At 41.3% G+C, this 24,790-nt stretch overlaps 1 protein-coding gene across 2 annotated transcripts in view; it reads left to right on the top strand.

The window, feature by feature from the left end:
• RALYL (RALY RNA binding protein like) overlaps positions 1–24,790 on the top strand; it is a 1,751,515-nt gene that overhangs the window by 1,665,936 nt on the left and 60,789 nt on the right. For both annotated transcript variants that reach the window (XM_078687094.1, XM_078687095.1), the window contains 2 exons: positions 5,782–5,862; positions 8,228–8,341. In XM_078687094.1, coding sequence (XP_078543220.1) covers positions 5,782–5,862; positions 8,228–8,341 — 195 coding nt within the window. The remainder of the gene's footprint in view (positions 1–5,781; positions 5,863–8,227; positions 8,342–24,790) is intronic.

The raw sequence follows: 24,790 nt of genomic DNA, 5'->3' as shown, positions 1-24,790 counted from the left end.
AAGAATTCGTTATTTACCATGAAATACTATTTCATGGTAAATAAAGAATTCCTGTATACATGCACATCTGTGCATGTACACCTGTGCCATGTATGTATGTGTGTCACATGGCACACAAGCCAGAATCAGAGGTGCAACAGGGTGTCAAAGTGACACCGTGTCCCCCTTGACAATTCGGTAATTGACATTGATTCCTATGGGCTTCAAGGCCCATAGGAATCAATGGCAAAAACCGATTCGGTAAAAATTACCGCATTTTTACCTAAATCTCATTTACCAAATCTAGAATACCGAAACGGTAAAATTCGGTATTCTAGAGTCGGTAAATGAGATTTACCTACATCGGGCCCTAAGTACCTCAAGGAAGTTGCCATCCCCGCAAGGTTGAGGCTCGTACAGTTCCATTTCCTTCATAGGAACTACTATAATCGGTCCCATCTTCGCATGATGGGGAGGGCGGAAAGCCCTATGTGCCTGCAGTGTAGTGTGGTAGTGGGTATCTTTGTGCATAGTGTGGGATAGCTCCAGGGTGCGCTCATATTGGGGGGATGTCGTCAATGAGTTGGAGTTGGTGCTGTTGGTTGATCTCCCTAGAAGGCCCCGGTTCATGGTCTTCGGTATACCAAATGATGTGGCTCACCCTCAGAAGTAGTTGTTTTGTGAATTGGGGTTTGTGGTGGCACAGAGAGAGGCAGTCAGGATATGGAGTCGGGATCGGGCACCCACAGGGGAGGAATAGAGAGTGGAAATGGCTAGGTATTTGGAGGCGGAGCCGGTGGTGAATGAAAGTAGAGGCTGCTGCCGGAAGTTTGATAAGGTGTGGGGGCAGTGGGGGTCATATCATTGCTTGACGGATGATGACATTGTAGCAATAGTGGGGGAGTCAGAGCCTCGCGATGAGAATGGAGTAGATGCACATGTGCGGGCAGGCGTGTGAGGGAGACTTTGGGGTTTGGTCGTGTGTAAGTTTACTGTTATTTTTTTGTTTTAGGAAATAAACAAATAAATATTAATTTTTTTAAACTGCTATGTTTTATCAATGAGTAGTTTAAAGATACTATAGTGAAATGTACAGCCGCGTCTCTAGACAATGGGGTCAGGGATTTCATGCATATAAACAAATCTTTGGAAAAGGCTCTCCCTACGAACCAAGGACTTGTATATTTTTTGCAGAACATGAAAATAGCATATTCGATGCAAACATCAAAGAATTATTTTTTTCGAGCTGTGACTATTATCATTGAGTACCTCTCTTGAATTAAAGCTTTACACCACATGATTGCGCAGCAGGAAACTAGTTAAATCCTACAAACCTGTATTTCCGTAGCATTCCATTACAATCAAGATTCGATTTGAGGCCGTAGCTATCTTCAATTTCCGAGTCACTTTGAATGTGATGGGTTTCCTAAATGAGCGGAAATTGCTCGGGCGATTTCACCTGAGCAATTAGGTGTCAAGTTGAGCAATCGCACATGCGCAACACATAACCACTGATCTGGAACTGCCTTCTGCTGCCGCCCTGTGTTGTGGCTGAGGTACTGCAGGTGTATGTGTACTATAAAGCTGACCTTCAGTGGCCACTGCTTGTGCACCAACCTTAGGAGATGAGGTGTGCCCTCTTGTCATCTGCGAAGTGCAACTACTGGCTGTAACTATTTTGAGATAGCGTAGGGGTCTGGGAGCCTTATAGATTTTAAATGGGAGCTCAAAGGCAAAACAACCTTGCCTAAAATGCGCCTACATTTGTTCAATTTAGCCGTAGACCGCGCATAGCCTCAAACCTGATGAACTATCACATTTTTTAAATAGTGCGTTCATTTGAGGAAATGAAGGAGTCCTTAAAACTATTTGATGTATATGGGCTGTACATCAGAACTCCTAATTAGCCTCTAGACTTTTGCATCAGTTGTCACAATTTCAAAAGCAAAGGCCTTCTATGAGCTACACTGAATGTCTATCAGAAGCCGAAGGTGAAAACTATGTTTCCATTGGCTTCCTTTATACTGAAAACACCTGGCACATAATTAGTTGAAAGTGCCAATTAGCATTTCATTTTATGTCAGCCAGCTGTAATGAAAGTCTATGGTAATTGACTGCCTTTATAGAGGAAGACGAAATAAATGTGATGTTTCGGAGCTGCTCTTCAGTTCATGCATATGACAGTTTCTTAAAGACTGGAACATCGGATCAAATGGAAAGCCCTAAAGTACATTCCGTTTTGTTCAAGGTTGACAAATGCTACCTTAATGTAGAAACTAGGAAAACTAACATTATATTTAATGGGTGATAGGGAGGAATTGTATGCAAAAAAAATGCTTTAAAAATCAATGAATGTTTAAGGGCATGTATGTTAAGAGCATACATTTGAGTAAAATGATAAAAGAAGACATTAATACTTGTAACTAGAAAAGAATTTCGTTCCAGAGCATTTAACTTGGACAAACTTTCATTCATACAGCATAACTCCCACAAGCCATAATATCGGTCAGTATAAAATTCTAGTTATGACCGAAGAATTGTGAGGTTTAAAACGTCATGTTCTAGTTAATTTGCATTCAGTTTGCACTATTTTCAATCTTCTGCAGCTTTTTTGTCCTTGCCTGACATTAGTTAGAAATGATGTTGCACAGAGTTTTAGTTTAAAAATAATGCTCTGGCTTAATCGATTTAAATAAACCCAACGTATTTATTGGAGCCTTCCTTGCTGTATCTAAGTTGAAGATGGTAGACCTCCTTGTTCTAGGACATCTAGTACCTGCCTGTGACCCGGAAGGAGTGCGCTGCACGCTCCCTGGACACCACCTTCCTGTTGTCCTGCTGCCGCCTTGTGGTGCCCTCTCCCCGGCGCCCCCATCCCAGCCAAAGTCAGGAGCCCTGGGGTTAAAATTCTAATGGATGCAGAGTTTTCACATGGGTTTATTAACTCACTAAAGCCAGACCGATTGGCTTTTCCACAGCTTATTCTTTGTTAGATTTCTGAGCCTCTTTACCCCGAAATTTGTATTCTTAATGCATCATCCCTTAGCTGTGTCTGGGGGCGGAAGAGACCACCACCTATGCTCTTCTGTGGCCCAGGGACCAATCTCATGCAGGTGTTTATTCATCTGAATTCTTACCCCAAGCTATGCTCAGTGATCACCCCTCACTACCAGGAATTTCAGTCTGTTATGGATTGTTTCTGAACACGTTGCAGCAAATATCATTTTGGTGAGTAATCAAGTGCTTTAATTTCAGTGCACAGAACTATGAATAGATTGAGTGTAATTACAAAAATGTGGTTATCAATATTAAATGTTAAATAAACTGTTGTATGTGAACTCAACAAATGTTATTTCTTCACCTGGGGTTCTAGATTCCCCATTATCCTCACAGTCCTTTGTTCAAGTCCCTAAACATCTTCACTGTGTTCTGACTAATTACATTCATGGCTTTCCAAACCACTACGCACCCCCTTTCCAATTTCTCAGACCCTCTTGGGCACCTGAACGCACACAAAGAGCCCTCCAGAAGCACATTTACCCCAGCAGTGTCTTTCTGGGCCTCCTTCTGCAGCCCAAAGTCCAACCCAGGTGCCCGAACTTCTATACTGCACTGTAATATGTCAAGAACCTCAGAGAGAGCTAGCATGGATTCAAGCACAGTGTAATTGGGGATAAATAGCCCAACATTTCCAGTCACTAAAGACTGCCTTAGAGAGGTGGGATGAGGGTTTGGCCATACTACATACTTCACATTTTCAGTGTCCGGATTGAACAACAAGTCTTGGCAACTGCAACCCACACAGTCAGAGAGGAGAGGATGTAGCCTAACGGCTAGAGCAGTCGGCCTCAAAGCTGGGGAACCCGGTTCGAGTCTCGGCAACGACACTCAACATACTGTGATTCTGGGCAAATCACTTACAGCCTGATTCATGAAACGAAAATCGGCTCGCAAAGGGCCAGATTCTGAGAATCTGGCCCTTTGCGAGCGCAATTATTGCATTTGGGATTCATTATCCCAAATGCAATATTCGCTATTACAGAATTCTCTATTGTGCGAAGAATTGCATTTAAGGGATCTCTATTAGAGATTCCTTAAATGCAATTCATCAACCAATTTTAAATTGCAAATTCGCAATTTCGGGCCGCTATTTACCGAGAGGTCAGACCTCTCGGTAAATAGCAAAAACTTAGAAAAATGCTTTTAAAAGCATTTTTCTAAGTTGCATGTTGCACACACACATGTCCTTTGGACATGTGTGTGCGCAACACCTGTTCCAATTTGCATTTAAGGGGTGCTACAGGGTGTCCTTTGGACACCCCTGGCACCCTTTAAATCGCTATCTTATTTGCGAGTAGCAAATTGCTACTCGCAAATAAGGAATACTCCCCATTCATTCCTATGGGCCTTTTGGCCCATAGGAATGAATGGGGAGTTATTCCTTAATTGCGAGTAGCAATTTGCTACTTGCAAATAAGGAATGTGTAGGAATTGCTATTAATTTAGCAATTCCTACATGAATACCGTTTTGCGAGTCTCTAATAGCGATTCCTTATGAATCTCTATTAGAGACTCGCAAAACGGTACCTTGATGAATCAGGCTGTTAATCTCCCCGTGCCTAACGAAAATGAATGTGTTCTCATGTAACGAAACTGGTGCTCATGTAAAGCGCTCTCATACCTGAAGTCTTGGGTCTAGTTCGCGCTATATAAAACTCTAAAAAAGTTTTTTTTAAATACCATTGTAATCCCGTGAAAGTCACCCCCAGCTTCACGTCTTCTTTTATTGCCATTTGAGGAAACCTTTTCCTTGTTTGCAAAACACAGGAGGTCTCATTTATGAGGTTTTGTCATAAGGTAGTGCCGCAGGCCTTCCTGCCGCGCTGCCCTGTGGCAAATGAAAAGGGCAGGAATGCGCCGTATCCGTTCGATACAATGCATTCCAGTCCTTTTCCCCTGCGCCAGCACACAATGGGCTGCTGTGCGTCAACGCAGGCACCTTTGCACCATGGTGCAAGGGTTCTTGAGCTGTGGGGGTGATTATTTTTTTACAGGAAGGGAAACCTTCCTGTACAAAAATAATCACAAGAGGCTTTTTCCTCTTTCTGCAGCACACATAGAAAAAGGAAAACCAAGGAGAAATAAAGATATTTCTCCTCGTTGTGCCCCACTTAAACCTCCCCTGGGGAGGCGTACGTTTTTGGCGCTGCCTCAGTTTTAAGATTTCTCATAAATCTGGGGCAGTGTCAAAAAGCCATGGATGTTGCTGGGAACAACCCTAGCAACACCCTTGCACGCCCCTATAATGCAGAAAACTGTGCTTAAGGGACTAAAAAAGTGGCTCACTGCTGCCTGATAAATATCACGCAGGCTTCTGCGCCATGGAACGTCACAAAAAGTGACGTTCCGGAGGCGCGTAAATGAAGCCCCCGCCATTTATTTCCAAAGACAACAAGTCTCACACATTCACAAGATTTTTTTCACTTCCTGCAAAAGTCAGAATGATGTAAATTTTTAGAAATAGTACTACATTTGCTCTGAACCTCAAATCATGTACTTGCTAAAGTCTTTGATCTATCAGCCACTCAAAGTTTAAACTAGTTTTGCACAACTCTCAACAAACAAATCCTGGTAGCTCTGTACTACTTTATCCTTCTGAAGTCACTAAACCATTGAGTAGTCCATATGCAATAGCGTCTACTTAGACCATGTGGAAATTCTTCTTCTCAAGCCAGCTAATACTGTTGATATGAACCATAAGCCTTTGTCATTTAGTAATTGAATATATTTGTATGTTTTTAGGGGAGCAACAAAGAAATGGTTCACCTGCTGCAGCTGTGAAGCGCGTGGAGGATCGATGGCATCACTGGGTTTCTATGTTTGGTAAGGCCACCGCTGGAAGTGTGAATTTTCCCTTCTGGTGAATAAATATGCCAATTATACCATATATCTCAATTATACTGATTGGTTTCTAATCCATCTCATGGAGTACTCCTGAGAACCTTTTGGGAGTTCCCATTTACATTAATGTGAAGACACTTTCGTAAGTATAATTACAGATAGAGTACAATTTCATGTGTAAATGCATTTTGTTTTCCATAGATATCCATTTCCTCAGTGGAAGAGCTCAGCGCAAAACAGTGTTGGCGATGTTCCCTTGAAATTCCCTAAAACGAAAATATTTCCCTCTAGTGGTCATGCTTGTATTATATAATTCCTAAATATGTAAAACACTCCTTCCCGTTAATACAATTCTAACATCTAGGTCAACATAAAAATACTTTATCTCACTATAGTTAAAAAAATAAAGATGCCATTTATTCATCATAATAAAAAATATCATATTACACATTAAATAACATGTTTTAAATATCATATTCCAAAGCACAACTTATCACATAGTCATATCGTACACAAACTCATTAAAAATCCATGTTGATGCATTTCAGTGGATTAAGATATGGTTCAAACCACCTTCATCAGGACATATCGTTGAAAACAAAAACTAAAAGAGACAGAAAAACATCATTATTCTTCTTTACTCACTCCTAAATACAGTTTTATTGTCACTGTACATGTCTTACTAAACACATTCATTATTTGTTACTATCAATAATATCCGCCCTTTAGGCACACATTGTGACTGAGTAACGAACCTTCGTAATAACGATACATCAGGGACAGCCACCCCAAAGCTGTTATCCTGTACATGTGTTCATCACAGTCTTTTTGGTCAAAATGTACCTAAGAGACCTAATACCAATAAATAATGCATTTTCACTTTGACTAGGGAGTGATATAGTATCTCCCAGTTAATTTCTCTAGTGTCTTTTCCTAACTTCCTTTGGGGAAAAAATAGGGGCCGAACTTTCTCCTCTTTTGCAGTAATATGTTTAATCACAACACTGCTCTAATCTTTACACATTAAATATTTCATGTGTGTTTATTCCTAACCCTCAAATTTATTTAAGACAAGATTCACGTTAGTGATCATGCCTCATCTTCTGTGGTATACTTGTTACACCATAATGATCAGGAGCCATCTGAATAGTATTTCATTGAGTGTAAAAACAGGGGAAAACAAAAAGAAATAATCTTGTTAACCATTTCTAATGTATTGCCTCCCTCCCTTCTTGTCAAAGTACTCTTTCTTTTTCCTCAAATCTGGGTCCTCTTTCTCTCTCTCCCAAATTTATTTCAGGGAATCTCTAAGGTGCAAAAAAAAATTGTTGTTGTTAAATTGACTTAATAGCCCCTTTTTTTAAACTATAGTGAGAGAGAAAGTGATTTTATGTTGACCTTCATGTTAGTACTGCATTGATGGAAGGAGTGTTTTACATATTGAGGAATGATTTAATACAAGAATGAGCACCGTTTGCTTAATGTCTTGTAACAGATTTCCCATGGAACTCCCTCATTCTATCACCGAATCCAGCATAGTATTGTGTAATTTGCTAAAAAATGCTCATTTGATGGCTCCAGCTACTGAAGGTGAGAGTGTGATGGGTTTTATGTTATTGTTATCGCATTTATTCAGGAGCAAAGAAGGGCTGCCGTGTCATTTCATAGCTACAGAACACTATGGTTCAATGCCTGTGCTTTCCTTTTACAACTCCTTGCTATTAGACGTTAGTCCACTTGGCTTAGTAAAAGCAAAGCAATACTACAACTCCTATGAGGCACTGCTTTGATAAATTGAATGTAAGCATGATGTCCTGCTGTCATAAAGTCACCTGGAAACTTTACACATGCCTAGATTTGAATAGATATGTACATTTTTACCAAATTTACAAAAATGTTCTCCGGAGAGAGTTACAAGACGACCGTAAGCATGTCGTATTTACACTATCCATGAACAAATCTGGATTTTCTAAATGCATTTGTACAAATGGAATTTGAAAAAGTATTTTAACATACACTCCCCTCAAACATACTCAACACGTACTCAACACACTTTTCTTGATTTGTTCAAGTTAAGTATTATCTTTTTCAATATGGTAACTGGTGTACGTTTGACATGCTACCAGAATCTCCTTCGCTTCTAAGGAAATCTTTGTGGTGGTGCCCCCATTGTGGAAATTACCTCCTTTAATTGGTGTCTCAATTTGATTTCCTGAAAATTGTGCTCCTCCTTAGAAGAGAAATTCTAGATTGACTGGAGGAAGGACAATGTAATAACTTTGTGGTGCTTCTGAACTTTTACTTTATATGTAGAGATTACCAATATTTTCTTTTCTTCTTTTCTCAGTGAAATCAGACGAGCTGCAAACTATAAAGAAAGAGCTGACACAGATTAAAAGTAAAATTGACTCCTTGTTGGGTAGACTGGAAAAGATTGAAAAGCAGCATAAAGCCGAAGCAGGTATGAGTCATTCTTTGTGTATTTGTTGAGAGGTGATGGCTGTAAGATCTTCAGAGCACTTGTTAGAAATGGGTTTTCTAGTTGGCTAGGGTATGCACCCAAGAGAGGTAGAATCCAACACAAGTCAGGGTAAGGGGATTACACGCCTAAAATAACCCCTGCTCACCCTCTTGGTAGCTTGGCACGAGCAGTCAGGTTTATCTCAGAGGTAGTGTGTAAAGCATTTGCACACAACCAGCAGTAATACAGTGAAAATACTGCAAAATGACACCACACAAGTTTTATTTGCATTTCATACCCAAAATAAACAATGTTATCTTTTAAAGAAATAGAGATGTTTGAATAAAAGAAAAGATATAAAGAAGTCATCAAGAAGTTGATCAGGAGGATTCTCTGCACTAAGCAATTGATTAACGTTTTCAAAAGAAATAGAGATGTCTGAATTAGAACAAGGCATTGAGTTATCTATTTCATTAATCACTTTACTAATCTGTTTATGTACAGTTTTAAATTTCAGGAACTCGGCTATCCTTTTACCACATTTATTTTCACCATCATTGTATTCAAATGTAATAGAATACTGCAGGTTTGCAAAGTAGCAAACTTATTATGTTCCTAAGATCAAATTCGTTTTGGCATATAATATAGATGCCCAAGATCTTTTATTTTATTGAGGAGTGACAGGTATTCAGCCTTACTCTTTTTCCTTTTCTGTGCCACAAATGAGATAACAAAAGAATGTAGAGAATCCCGAAAGCCTTACAATGATCTTTTACAGAAGTAGCTAAATGTTTATTTATATTTAAAAAAATCTGAAAAAGATTTACATTTTCTAATAAAATGTATAACAAATAAGAGATAGTTGTTAAATCGCCATCGATTAAATTTAGGAGGTTCAGAAAGTGTATCAAAACAAGATATGACAGGTGCATGGTCGGATATGAAAATGGAGCCCATGTGTGAGGAGTGTAGGCAATTTGTAGGGGAACGTAAGGCAAATATGTAGTCTATTCTCATTAAAGAACCATGTAATGAGGAATAAAGGGTATTCTAATGATTCAGGTTCACAGGAGCACCAGGAGTCAAAAAATGAACAAGATGCAATAGCTGCTTTAATAGCTTTATCAGATTTGTCTGGTTTGAATTTAAACTTACATTTACGATCCAATAATGAATCACGCATTTCAATAAAATCGACTGTAAATATAATATTAGCATTTGAGAATGAGGCTAATTTTTCTTTAATAATATTCCATAAGAAGGGATATGAATTTCCTGAACAATATACATTAAAAATGAGAGAATAATCTGATCCACTTTAACCATAACCAATACCCAACAACAGTCATTGTCACATTCTTGAGAAAGTACAACCAGTTTTCGTGATTTATGGAATAAAATAGAAACACCACATTTCCTCCTAACAGCTAGAAAAAAACAATATGTCTCACCCAATATCTTTTTAATTTTTGAGATTCATCAGCAGTGCAATGAGTTTCTTGCAATAAAAGAAATTTGAGCATTAAGTTTAGAAAGATGAGGCAGTACCTTTTGGCAAGATCCACGAACATTCCACAATGCAACTTAAATATTGGGGAAAGGAAACAAACAAGGAACACCAGGACATGACAATCTGTAGAAACAATAAAAAAAATTCATAGGTGACAACCAATAAAAAATAAGTAGAACCATTAAGCATATACAATGAGAAAAAGATATGAGTTTGAAATGGAAATGCTTTAAAGGGAGACTAAAGTAAGACATAAAAAACTAATAGGAGAGATAAAAGTATAAAACAAAAATCATTATATCAGCAATTCAAGGGACAGAACCCAGACCTGAAGGAAGAGAGAAAAAAGGCAAACACAACCTGAAACAGCAGCATCGCAAGATGGTCATTGGGGCATATATAATGCAATTTAAAGAAAATTCAGCCTCAGGAAATCTGGTCAAAAAGTCATGAACTCACTAGTAAAGTGTCCATTGTAGACAAGGGAGAGGGCACAAAGATATTCTTTCAATGTAGCGGATCAGCAAATGATTTGGTATTGCCATTGTGAGTAATTTTATAGATGGGTGATGCAATATCAAATGTTCAGTTGCCTCGTCAAGGGGGCGTTTGGCCAGAAACTCTTCATACTTGCTGTTAGTAGCAGTAGATAGATCCAGAGAAATGTATTTGTTTTGGCCAGACCACAATAGTTTCTTCTTCTGTTTTACAGATTTAATTACTTGCAATAAATCATTATATTCCAGAAATAGTATAATGACCCCCCTTGGTTTATTTGAATCAGATTTAGAGCCAAGACATCGATCTCTCTGGATTTTGGATGAGTAGCTTAAGGGAAGTCCAATAGATCAGGAAGAAAAGACTTCAAAAAGTATATCATATCACCATTTCCCTTCCTTCTTGTAGATCAGAAAGATAGAGATTATGATAGCGATTACAGTTTTCCAAATCTTGAGAGTGCATTTGAAGGCGGACAGTGTTTTGCTCCATCCTGGTGATCTTTGTTGACATGACTTTTAATTGCCCTAATTGAATGTCCAACTCTGTGATTCTCTTCTCCATAAACACCCAACAGTCTCCAATGTGCTGTAGTTTTGTATTAGTAGCAATCATAAAAGGTTGTAAGGCTCTAATTTCATCTAAAACAGTATCTAAACCCAGAATATTAGATGATGAAATAGGAGAAGGAGGATCATTATTAAGTCTCTTTTCTTTGGTAGCAGGGGAAGATTGAGACTTCGTATTTAAATGAGATTCCAACAGCATTTTACTAGATATTGACTTAGAATGATGATTTTTTTTTCACATAGTGAGTCCTGCCAATAAAAAACACACTGAAAAATTATATATGGCGCTGCAAGGAGGAGAGTCATTGACGAAGAGCTTCCATCAAAAGAGTATTTGTTCAGATCTAAAAGGCCGGCTATCAATGTGTAAATATGTAACTCATAAGGAAGGCACCAACTTTGTTGGACAAGCCACATAGGACCAAGCAAAAGTCAGCATTCAAAATAGGTATTCGATTGAATGTGATGAAGTGGGAGAAGATGTCTCTGTAGCTTGGTTCTTCAAAAGAAGAAAAATGCCTCACTAAGAAAAAACAAAATGGCGGCTGGAATACATCCTTATCCAAACCATCTGAAATCCTGCATAAAGTTAGCTAGAAACTCACCCCATGGCGATGAAGCAGGTGCGTCACCCCCACTTTAGCAGCTTAAGCGGGGATGGATGCCACTGAGCAGTTCGGATAAATATTCAAAGTTAAACTTTTTGTTTATAGCTCATTTCACTTTTATCAGAGATTGCTAGTCTCTGAACTAAAGCTAATAAACACCACTGTAGGAGAGTAGCATGAATGCTTTGGGGGTGGGGGAATAAAAGGTACAACAGAGCCTGGAAGTAAGGAAGCGAAAGAGGGATGAGAGATGGAGGGATGGATGCAGAATGGATGAGGAAATGAGTGGAGAGGATGATGGATGTTCCAAAGTGGTGCTAACAAATGCTCTGAGGGGGTCCCCTCCTATTTGGTTATGTGCGGCTGATATCTGAGCACGGTGAAAGGGGGAACCATGGACAGACAACAAAATAAATAAATAACTTACCTACATCCATTGTCCCATCTGGCTCCGACACTCCGATCTGGCGCCATTCACTGCTGACACAGTCTCTCAGAATCCCCTGCGGCCAATCCTGATGCTGCATGAAAATAGCATCAAGATTGGCCTGAGCACCATGGATTTGCACTCCCAAGTAGACTGGGAGCCTGTGTCTGCTCTCTCCAACCAAGTAATGCAGCTGGGGCTGAAGAGAGCTTCAGTGCGCATGATGGTTTGGCTGTCATGAGACGATCGGCCAAACCGTCATGTGCACTGTTTACAGTGCAAAACACTCTTCCACCAAGCTGTCATCTCTGGCCCGCCTCCAAGCCTCGGCTATGACAGCCAAAATTAAATGATAATAAATAAGTGTTTATTATCGTTTTATTTCACATTCTTATTGTCTGCTGACGGGTGTGGGGGTTTGCAACGCTCCTCGGCCATAGCTGAGGAGCTGCCGCTGTTAACCAGACAGGGTTCAAAAGACTATTATTGTCTTGAAGGCATGAAGCGATGATTCAGGGTCATTTACTGTTAATAGTAAGTTCACAGCGTAAAGGAAGGATCCCAATAGACATCTGTATGATGGGTGAAATGGACTCAAGAGCTAAGACAAAGGAATAAGGAAAAGGGGCATGGGTTGGAAACAGTTCAGAAATAAGTCGGCTAGATCAAATCCACTGGTGGCAGAGTACTCCAATGGGCCGAGAGGGAAGAGGAATACCCGGTCCCGTCTGGTGCAGGGTCTCCTATGAATGCTTTGCATCTCATGTTGTGGTCCCCGTTCCAGACACCTGAACACTGAGTCATGTTGTCAAATGTGTTGACTCCCACCACAACAGGTGTAACAATGTGGCCTCTGTGGGTACTCCCCTTGTGCCCCGGTTTGGTACAGCATAGCTGCAAGGAAAGTCAGCCAGTGCTTAAGTTGAGCCGATGGTTGCAGGTGGAACCCACCAGGACAGTTTTTGGGGTGTGACACTTATTTTTAATCATTGGACTTTGACTTTGAGCAAGTGAGAGAAAAGCAGCAAGGGGGATTAGAAAGAGTAAGAAAAAGACCGGAAAATAGTGACAAAGGGAGAGAGCAGGGACGAAAAAGTGCCTGCAAGTGAGATAAAAGAGCAGGGAGAGTATGTTAGTGGAAGAAAGAAGTGTTAGGTGAAATACAGCCATAACAATCAGCAACCCCAACATTCAGCATATGTGAGCTTCTTTAAAAAGAGCTGCCCCCCTCTTTTTTTTGCTTTTACAATTTAAGCATTGTTCATCCCCCTTCCAAGAACAATGACAGGAGCATTATCAGGTACCTCCGCCTACCAACAAAAGGAGAGCAGCAGCACCCGTTTAAACAAAATCTTCTCAATTATCTTTTTTGTTTTTGTTTTTGTTTTTTGAAAAAGACCTTTATTGTCCGATATACAGTATACACAGCGTTATAGCTTACAACCCAGCCGGGCCAGCCGCAGTTAAAGAACATTATCTTGGGTGGGATAAGTGAACACAGCTTCAAGGCCGACAACCCTGGGGTCCGGCAGCGTGTATCAGTACATCACATATCACTGTTATCATGCAAGCATTCGTTGTCATGTAAGTGTGTGGTCTATGGGTTTTCCATATTTAGTCAGTGGGTCAGAGTAGCTGCGCTGAACCAACCCTCATCAACAGCAGTTGCAGCTTACGAACCCGTTATATCTTACATGTGTCTTTGGTAAGTGTCTCTGTGTGGGTCGACATTCAAACGGGTATGGTTTCATATGAACGAGTGATGAGGGTATGCAGCGCCTAAGCGTGTTTGGGGCGCATAACCGCCTTGTTTGCCCATTCCCGTGGAAATAGCCGCTCTGTATCTCAGCGCCCAGGAGAGGTATCTAATTCCTAGCTGCCACGTCCGAGGGTGCCAGGAGGCTCAAATGGTATGAAACGTGAAGTTGTATGTGTACGGATATGGTCTAAGAGGAGATAAAACCAGATCTATAATGAACTACAAAACAGGAACATGGGCTATATAGGAGGCGGGTAGGGGTAAGTGTGGGCAGAATTCGCCATAATGTCGAGAGGGGGGGATCGGAATCAGTGTGTCAGCCTTGTCTCACGGGGTAGGTAGGCAGGAGATCGGGGGGGGGTTGGGACAATGTAGGTTGTTCGTGAGGCAGTATTATATTGGGGGGGGAGGGAGTCCCCAAGCGTTCGTTCGGTGTGGTATTCCGGTGCAGTGCCCGGGCCCCTGTTGCAGCGTCTCTTACGGTGGCGCGCGTTCGGGAGTGGGGCAGGTAGTCGTCAGTGTGAAACTGTAAAACACATGTCAAGCGGTGTGCACTGCATACTGGTCAGTTGGGTGGCGTATGGTGCATCGTGTATGATTCGCAGGACTGCGCATTAGGGAGTGGGGGGAGACGGTACATGATATCTCACATAACTCCCTGTTCCACACATTTCTGTTGGAAAGAATGTAGTATGTCTTCCCATTGTTGTGCGATGGGGAACTTTCTGAGCCCTGCTGTCTCTTCCCGCTTCAGGACGGAGCTCTCAGCCCTTGCCCAGTTAGTCAGCGACAGACACCAGTGTCGGAGGTGTGGGGGCGTGGCCGCCTTCCACCGCTTGGTAAGTAGTCTTTTAGCCGTGATAAGTCCAAGATCCCAGTATCTAGTCTGGACTTTATTTAGTCTCGTGCGTTTGTACAAACCCAATATACAGGCCTCCCACGTGCGCGGCACTCGCTCCTTGGTACAATGTCTTAGTAACCCGGTCACTCCGTCCCAGTACTGCTGGAGGGCGGGGCAGAGCCAGAGCATGTGGAGGAGATCTGCACCTAGAAGGGAGCAGCGGCCGCAGGCAGTGTCTGCGACTGAAAAATACTTATTTATCTTGCCCGGGGTGAGGTACGCGCGGTGCAATATGTAAAACTGTATGGTTTTGAAGCGAGGGCTGCGGGGAATGTTCACTGGGCTAGCTAGGATCATAGCCCACTCTTTATCCGTCCAGTCTCTCCCCCTGTCAGCCGCCCATTTTTCCCTCAGGTGTATAGTTGTCGGGTGTGTGTGTAAAAGAAGTGCTTGCGTTAACCAATGGATAATGTGTGTGCCGTTGCTCATGACATGAAGGTACTGCAGGAAGTGATGTGTTGGTGGCTCACTTGACATGTCTCCCCAAGCGGTAGTCAATGCATGAACGAGGGACGCGTGAGTTAGGAACTGTCCAGCCGGGAGAGAGGTATCTCTCGCGAGGGTTGCAAAGGGGAGGAGGGCGCTGTCAGAGTAAAGGTCGCCCAACGTTTCCACCTCTGCGGTGATCCAGCTATCCAACCTCACAGTGGTCAGGGTCCCCGGCGCTGTCGGAGTACCTAATAGTGGCAATATCGGCGCATATGGAGTCGTCGCTCGTGTTAGACGCAAGCAGCGGAGGAAGCATCTGCGCGCCACCGCGAGTAGCCGTTGCGGTGGTCGGGGAGTCCGCGTCAGCGGATGGAACAGTACGTGAATCTGGAGTAGGGACCAGACAGTAGTGTCCGTGGCCGTGTCGCCCAGGTTCTTACCACCCAGCCAGCCCGACACCTACTGCATTTGTGCTGCTAGATAGTAGAGCTCCATGTTGGGAACCGCTAGTCCGCCCTCCTCAGTAGGCATATAGAGTTTCGTCAATGCAACTCGAGGTCGACCCTTGTTCCAAATTAGGTCTCTCTGCAGGATCTCGAGATCTCGGAACACCCGGGTGGGTACATACGTTGGTATATTCGCTAAATAATATAACAGCCGTGGTAGGACTATCATCTTTGCTATCTTCTCAATTATCTCTTAGAACATTTTGGGAACCCTACCTTATATGGACTGGGCCAATTCCCAATAGAAAACCATGCTAGGCAGGGCTGGATCAGGAACAAATCCCACCCATTCTCTTTTGGTCACTGTTTCCTTAACCTCATACTTTCCTTACGTTTCTGTCCAGGGACTGTGTCTTCAGATAGGAGCAACAGGGTCACAAGAAGGTTGATGGGCTGTGTTATCGGTGGGAATACCCTGAAGACCAAATGAAAACCTTCACAGACAGTGAAATAAACCGCCTGGCACTATCAGGATACATTTTCCACAGTATTACCAAGTTGTTGCAAAGCCTACATGAGTAGTGGTAAAACCTTGTGATGCAATGTGAGTTATGACATTGCTTTTGCGCGTCCCAGAGCAGTGTACGTTTATGGATTAGGGGCCAGATGTAGGTATCCAAATACCGGTTGGTAACGGCCAAAAATACAGATTTTCGGCCGTTACCAACCGGTATTTGGATACTGAGATGTAGGGCATCTCAAAATACAGATTCTGTAATTTTACCAAAGCGGTAAATTTACCGATTCTGTAAAATTACCGAATCTGTATTTTGAGATGTAGGTGGCACTGTAAACAGTGCCACAGGGCTTTAAGGATTCGTTATTTACCACCAACTATTAGTTGGTGGTAAATAACGAATACCTGTGTATATGCAAATCTGTGCATGTACACCTGTGCCATGTGACAGACATACATGCCCTTAGGGCATTTATGTGTGCCACATGGCACACAAGCACTAATCAGGGGTGCAACGGCGTGTCAAAGTGACACCCTGCCACCCTTGACCATTTCACAATTTTACCGAATCGGTATTTACTGATTCGGTAATTGACATTCATTCCTATGGGCCTGGAGGCCCATAGGAATGAATGGCAATTACCGAATCAGTAAATACCGATTTGATAATTACAGAATCTTACCGATTCGGTAAAACATATTAATTATTACCTACATATAATTTACCGATTCTAAAATACCAAATCGGTAAAATTCGGTAATTTAGAATCGGTAAAAAAGATTTACCTACATCTAGCCCTAGGTTCCTTTCCCAACCCATATAACTTTTTGCTACACTCCCCACGGACTCTTGCAACATGGGGCTGGGTCTTCTCCAGGCCACATAGAGGCGTGAACCGTGCTTTCTGTGCCTATTCTTTTTTGTTTTGCAACCTAGAGTAGATGATGCGCTTGATTTGCATTATCTCTCCCGACCCTTACTGTAACCTAAATTGGCTGAATGTCATCAGCATAGATGTGTATGTTGTACGTCTCAAAACAAGTGTACACATCGAAGAGTCTTGTGTAAAGGGCAAAACCTTGTACACACCACAGATGAAGAGAACTCTTTCAGACACTAAGGTGCTGAGCATGTGCAGACCAGTTCTATAATTCCTGGCAGTTCATTGAGGGATCAATTAACCTCTGCAGATTTATCAGTCATGCTGCTTTGGTGGTAATGCAGGGTGTGTGAGCGCAAAGTTGCCATGCTCTTTGTGATGTATTGTGCTGTAAAACTAGATCTACATTTAGATAAACGAAGCCAAAGCAAAAACTGACCGAAAAGAATGTGTTGTTTCTGCCTGCCAGGCAGAAAGATAATTGCATTGAGATTTCACTGATGCCTTGCAATGCACTAGCACATAAACGTTAAGATGGGTACAGTTTATTTTATACTGTTATCAATATTATTGTTATCTCTCTGTGTAGCTTAATAATGCAAAGAGTGTGGATAAAAGGAGCTAATGTTTTACAAGAAAGTTGTTTTCCTGAAATGTAAGCTCTTCTACGTTTCTCTTCCGTAAATCAATTCCTTTGATAAAATAATTATTTGACCTCTTTTTTCATGTAAAGCTAGTTACCAAATTTTTCAGCTCAGTTATTCGGTTTGCCCAGCTCAGTGTTGCTCCTTTTTTTTTTTAATCTATGTAGGAAATTCCATTAGCCGATCCAAAACCCCGATATTTTCTGTGGTCTGATCTCTTGGATTTTGATTTCTGCTGAAGTATTATTTCTGTCTCAGAAGCCATATGTTGTGTATACAAATAAGGTCCCTGTTCTCCAGCACCGCTTGTTCATAATATGACAGTGTGGTAGAGACTATTGATGTAACCTATACTGTAAGATGATTGTTCATGTCCTGTCCTTCATGGTCACCTGCATAGTTATAATCAGATTCACTAAGATTTTGTATGAGGATTTTTTTTTAATTTGCAAAGTCACACAAGCCCCATACCCGTGGCTTTGCACAACTTTGTAAAAAGACAGTAATGCCTTGCTTTACCCAGCATCTGGGAGGCATAACATGGGTGGAGCATTAGCATTCCCGTGCATCCACCCTTCCGATTTGGCGCAAACCCAGATTTACTAAAGTCTGTAAACATTGGGTTCTGCCAAAAATGGTGCGCCTACCCCAGGCTGGAGTTACTTCCTCTTCGGCTGCACACATGCAAAGGGGGAAATGCTTCTAAGGATAGTTTTATGCTGCCCACAGTGCATGCACCCTTGCACCATGGCACAAGGGTGCCTGTGTTGGTGCTCGGCAGACACCAGTGCAGAACTTCTATTTAATCCTTAAACTGTTGCATTTGAATGGTGGAGTTGGTACCGTTCGAATGAAACAATATAAGGATTAAATAGAAGTTCTGAGAGGAATGGTTTCACATTCTTGAACAAAGAGAACTGATCCCAGGCTCCTTGTTTTCCTTGGTGGTTTGTATATTGAGAGTAAGATTGGTGTCCAGAGTCAATCCAAGTGACTTGGGAGTGGGTGAGTGGGATTCACACCGTTGAGCCACGTGCCACAACTGGACACTTTATCTTTTAGCCACTCAAAGGGTTCCTGATGCAATAATTTGATTGAACACTAGACTATTAAAGGCTGATGTAATTAGCTCAATTCCTTGCACCCTGCAGTGACTACCATTACAAACATAGATTGAATTTAAATGCCTAACTGGGACTCATGTCTAACCTTTCTGCCACACCTGTACTGAAATCTTACAAACACAAGGTGTCAGATATTTTATTAGAAATGGATCACAAAAACCCCTACTGTAGTTAGCCATAATGCACTTTAAATAATGCCTTGTGACCCTTAGCAGGAACACACTTTCCATGCTTGCTTTGACGTTCAGTTGAGATGGATTGTGAATTTTAAGAGGATTGGTCCATAAATTCCTGTCTTGTGTTGCAACAAGCAAGTGTAGTGGATGTGCCTGGCTTCCTTCTGGGATGTCCCCCAGATTTGTTTTTCTTTAAAATAAGGGCCACATTCATTTGAGAGATCGAGAGGTTTGAGTGAGCACTAGTGAAAAATCCAATATGTTCACAGTTTGTCCTTAGACTTATTGTTTTTTTTAATTATTTATATGGTGGTATGTTGCGTAAAACATTATTGTATCATGAATAATATCAATTAAAAAAGTCCAAAATTATTTCAATACGTTCCTGGGGCTGCAGATAAGGTTGCCTATCCAAGGGGGTATTGGAATTCATCTTCCCAAGGAAGAACTTGGAAATGGTACAATTTTCCCTAAAAAATGTAAAGGCAGTTCAGACAATGTGCACCTGCAGAGTGCAGGCCTGTGCAGGAACACCTGTACAGTACTAGCCTTCAGAGCAGCCTAGAACACGCTATATGCAAGGCAGGACTCAATGCTTCTTCCCAGTGGCGGCTGCTGCAACAAAACGTGGTGGGCAACACAGGGAAAAATAAAAAACATTTTTATGTTGATTTGTAGAGCGTGCTGATCACCCGAGTGGGAATCCAGGCGCTTGAATATCACCTCAGCACTGATGTTATGGATGAGGTCTTCATATATAGAGCATAATATTTGTTTTTATGAAAGTGTTAGTTAATGATGTGAAATTGTATGTATCTGTTGATCTAAGGCATAAATATTTTGAGGCTGCAGCAATGCCTTTAGTGAACTTTGCATGTATTTCACAGGTTACCAGTTTTCAAGGCTGCCATGTATGTTGGTGTGGAGACTCGGGTGCAACTCGCAGTGTTTGTAGCTCAACTAGTTTAGCACATTCTGCAAACATCAACATGTAAAGCATGAGACCTGCAGAATTAATGTATTGATTCTTATAAAGGTGATAAAATAAGTACCATGAAGTTGAGGTCTAACTAAGAACTATTCAGAGGCAAAAAACATATACGTTTGTGTTGCCCAATCTTTATATTAATTTAATTATCCACCAGTACAAGACATACATTACAATGTTATTTGCCCTGCCCTGGAGTTGCAGTGGTGGCTGGCAGGGAACGGGGCTGGCAGGGCGGGAGGGGGGTAAGGGGCGGGGGTGTTTGAACAAAAAATATAAAAAAACACTTACCTTTTCCCTGCTGCCGTCTCACCATCATTTCTTCTCTTCCTGGCAGTCCCAGAACCAGCAATCTCTCTGGCTCCTCTAAGCCAATCACAACGCTGTAATGCACTGTTTTGATTAGTCTGAGCGCCATTGTTCAGATGGGGAATGGGAGCCTGGGCATGTTCCTCACTGGGCTATGTGTTGCAGTCTGGTGAGGAACATGCAAAGTGCGCATGACTGTTTGGTCAGCCCAAGATGGCCAGCCAAGCAGTCATGCGCACTTAGTGTGCGCACACCACTCCTCCCCCTTATCAGCAGCCCTGCCCCGCCCCAACCCAGCCCAGTAGCAAAGAAAAATACAATGATTTTTTCTGATCTGTGAGCAGTGGCCAACTCTCCTCCCCCTTAGCGGATGACATACCCCTGGGGAGTTGAGCTCAGTCCCTGGTAAGTTTTAAAGACAAATAAACCGAAAGCCTGTGCAAAGGCCTCTGCCCCCCATCTTCTGCAGCTCTCTGGCGGGGACACGAATAAACAAGGTAACCTGTGGAGTGTGTGAAGTGATCATCATCAAACGAGATTTCCCTTTCCTCCACATTAGACTCAAGGCCGTATCTTCGCTCTTCAGCTCCTGAAGTTGTCCTAAATCTCGGCTAGACATGCAGAGCCCGGAAGAGCCAGCACTGAACATCGGCAGGACCGGGCTCACTTAAAGCCCTGCACACTGACCATTCTCGACAACGCACCAACCAGGGCACTTTCTAACTTCAAGGAGAGGGGTCCCCTCAGTAACCAACACTAGTAGTGTAGGATTTTAGAAGCACTTCTAGGCTCACGAGGGAAAGGAGGTAATTCTCACACTTGAGCTAACATATGCCCTCACTATTGACCCCCACATAACATAACTGTATACAGAAGTCTCTACAGGGCTTCATTCACCTCACCTCAGCCTGCAGGATGGTTCTTTGGTGTCCCTGAATGGCCAGGAGTTAATCACCAGAGCTGTGACCAAAGGCCTCCTACTTCCCGAATCGACTTCAGTATATAAAAAATAAAATACTTACCTGCTGCTGCTGGCTGCCGCCTCAGTGCTTCTCTTCTCCCAGCAGTCCATGGGCCGCAATGCACAAGCTCTCAGACTACTGACCAATCCAGTTGCTGTTCTCATGCTGGTAATGATATTACCCAGCATGAGAGAAGCGCTGGGATTGGTCTGAGCGGGCTGGTTTGACACTCGCTCAGGGACAGTGAGCATGTGCCTCTTCTACACCTAGCTGTGCAATACAGCTCGGATTGGAGAAATCCAAGTGTGCATGCTGGTTTGGCCTGCCTAAGACAGCCGACCAAACTGACATGCGTACTTGCAGCGCCCACCACTCCTCTGTGCTCCTAGCCTTAGTGAATGGCCCGCCCCACCCTAGACTCTGCCTGGACACAACTTAATCAGTGAAAAATAAAATTATTTTATTATAATTTTATTTGTCCTCTGCTGGCTGTCAGCAGTTGGACAGCACTCGTCCGCCATGACGTAGGAGTTGCCGCTGCTTTTTCCATGTGGTGAACAGGAAACCACCCAGTGCCTGTCTCATAGCGGGGCATTTCATTATGCTACACAGCAAATTTTATATTGGAAAACAGCCTACAGCCACTTTAAAGTTTATCCTGAAGCAATCTATTTAGTAAATCCACATTGTATCCGGAAAATGATCAAATTAAAAAAAACACTATTCTCCACAGGACTGTTTTGTATAGGAGAGAACTCTAAAACACGGCTGATGTTTAAAAAAAAAAAACATATTGATCTTGTTCCCGTTTCTCAAATTATTTGAACAAGATAACGTAGGTATTTGTTCCATGTGATGATTTTTTTTACACTAGAAATATATTATTCTGTATCTTCAATAACAAGCGAGCTCTTTGCTACATGTAAATGCGTCATACTTCATTATCATCAGCAGGATATGCTTGGTAAAGTATTTTCAAAGGAAAAACTCGGCAGAGTTCTCAGTGTTCCGATAATACACATTCAAGAAGAAGCTCCGCATGAAGTTACTTACATCCTTTTACTTGGAACAGGTGCACAGTACATTCAATTTCTACTAATTTCATATGAATAATCCTTATTTAGAAGTAATCGTTTACGTATTCTTCTTATATGCCTTTGTGAACCTGCCCCAATGTGTCTGCCTCAAATAGATGTATTTTATTTATTGAAGAAATAGATAATTGCATAGCCTCTTGGGGGCCCTACTCTGTTATATATCCATGTATTTATAATGGGATAATCAGTCATTGACTATACTAATTGGGCAGCTACCCTAACAGATGTGGCGAATATTTCTCTAACTGAAGAAATACTTTTCGTACCTGTGCTGTGAATTGCAGAGGAACATTTTCATCAAGTTAATTGGACTTTTCTCTGGTCGCTACTGGAATGGTACCATTTTTTCCTGGGATGTAGGAAGGCAGAAGTGGCAATATTCACAAGAAACATCCAATTTCAGAGGGTTTTTTTATTTTCTAGAATTGAACTAATCAGTGCAATAGCACCCAAGATTTTAAATGGAAACACATTTAAAGTCACTTCATTCTCGAATAAGGGGCCCGATTCACAGAATGAACTTAAGACTAAATCCTAAACTTACTACTATTTGGTATTGACAGAATGCACTTACTACTTTTGGGATTCACAGAGTGAACTTACTACTTTCGGGATTCACAGAAGGAACTTACTACTTTTGGTATTCACGGAATAGATTTAAGACTACTAACTTTACGTCCGCACTCGGGCCGGAAATTCCGGCCCGGAGGCGGCTTGGGGGCGGACCTTGCGGCCCGGAGGCGGAGCTTGCAGCCCAGAAGTGGAGATTTCAGCCATGGCTAAATCCCTACCTCCGAGCCGGAAGCTCCGCCTCCAAGCTGCAAGCTCCGCCTCCGGACCGCAAGCCCCACCCCCAAGCCGGAAGCTCCGCCTCCGGGACGGAATTTCCGGCCCGAGTGCGGACGTAAAGTTAGTAGTCTTAAATCTCTTCTGTGAATACCGAAAGTAGTAAGTTCATTCTGTGAATCCCGAAAGTAGTAAGTTCACCCTGTGAATCCCAAAAGTAGTAAGTGCATTCTGTCAATACCAAATAGTAGTACGTTTAGGATTTAGTCTTAAGTTCATTCTGTGAATCGGGCCCAAGGTAATTAGCTTTATGTTCCATCTAGAGATGGCTGTTGCTGCAATTTGTGATGGAGCATCCTGTCCTCCAAACTCTAAAATAACAAATGTGTCTGGCATTTAAGTTAGTGTAGCCTACATTTTCACTATCAAAACCATTCTTCCATAATATGATGTTTGCTTTCCATCAGCAGTTTACCACATTTTTTAGTACTCTGTGTTCCATGGAGCAGTCCTTGTTTAATGATTATTTATTTATTAGCACACAACAGTGCTTGTATTTCAACAAGAGGTGCTGGGCATAGCAATAGAACACAATAAATCTTAGAAGTTCTGGATTACATAGAAACTGGAGGTGGATGTGACAGATGATGAACAAAACCGGACGGTACATACAGTTATAATTTGTACATATAACAAAATGACAGTGATAGTTTAGTGTGTGGCTGTGTCAGTTAAGAAGATTATTGTAAGGTGAGGGTGCACAGACATAATATCGACTCCAAAATATCGTTTGGACAGAATATCGAGTTTTAAATATCGTTTGGACAAAATATCGACAGGACAGAATATCGACAGTCAAAATATCGTTTTTAAGGTAAGTGAAGTAATATCGACTGTAAATAATATAGAAAGTGAAAATATCCAAGTATATAATCTAGATAGTAAAAAATATCGTTTTTTAAATAATATTTAATTATTTATAGTGTTTTTATGTTATAATATGTGTGAAAAGTGTCATTTTATGTTATAATTATTTTTAATTAATGATTTTTTTGTAATTATTGTGTAATTTTATTCTGTAGAGGGTTGTGGGTTTATAGGGGAATAGGGTGGGAAGTAATTTAATTATAATTAATTAAATATGTAAATTTATTAATTGGTAGTAATAATTAATTAATTGGTAATTAAATAATATTTGTTAATTATTTAAAATTTAATTGGTAATTAATTTAATTTAATTGATTAATTGCTAATTATGTAAATTAAAATAATTTATTTCCTGTAGCGGGTTGTGGGTTTATAGGGGAATAGGGTGGGAAGTAATTTAATTATAATTAATTAAATATGTAAATGTATTAATTGGTAGTAATATTTAATTAATTGGTAATTAAATAATATTTGTTAATTATTTAAAATGTAATTGGTAATTAATTTAATTTAATTGATTAATTGCTAATTATGTTAAATTAAAGGGGTATTTTTAGGGTTCAGGGTCAGTTTTTGGTTTTTGGCTAAAGGGGTATTTTTAGGGTTCAGGGTCAGTTTTTAGTTTTTGGGTAAAGGGGTATTTTTTGGGTTCAGGGTCAGTTTTTAGTTTTTGGGTAAAGGGGTATTTTTAGGGTTCAGGGTCAGTTTTTAGTTTTTGGGTAAAGGGGTATTTTTAGGGTTCAGGGTCAGTTTTTAGTTTTTGGGTAAAGGGGTATTTTTAGGGTTCAGGGTCAGTTTTTAGTTTTTGGGTAAAGGGGTATTTTTAGGGTTCAGGGTCAGTTTTTAGTTTTTAGGTTAAGGGGTATTTTTAGGGTTCAGGGTCAGTTTTGG

Source organism: Lissotriton helveticus, chromosome 4_1 (assembly GCF_964261635.1).
Source record: "Lissotriton helveticus chromosome 4_1, aLisHel1.1, whole genome shotgun sequence".
NCBI lineage: Eukaryota > Metazoa > Chordata > Amphibia > Caudata > Salamandridae > Lissotriton > Lissotriton helveticus.
Note: the sequence above shows the minus strand (reverse complement) of the source record. Positions and strands in the feature narration are given on the sequence as shown.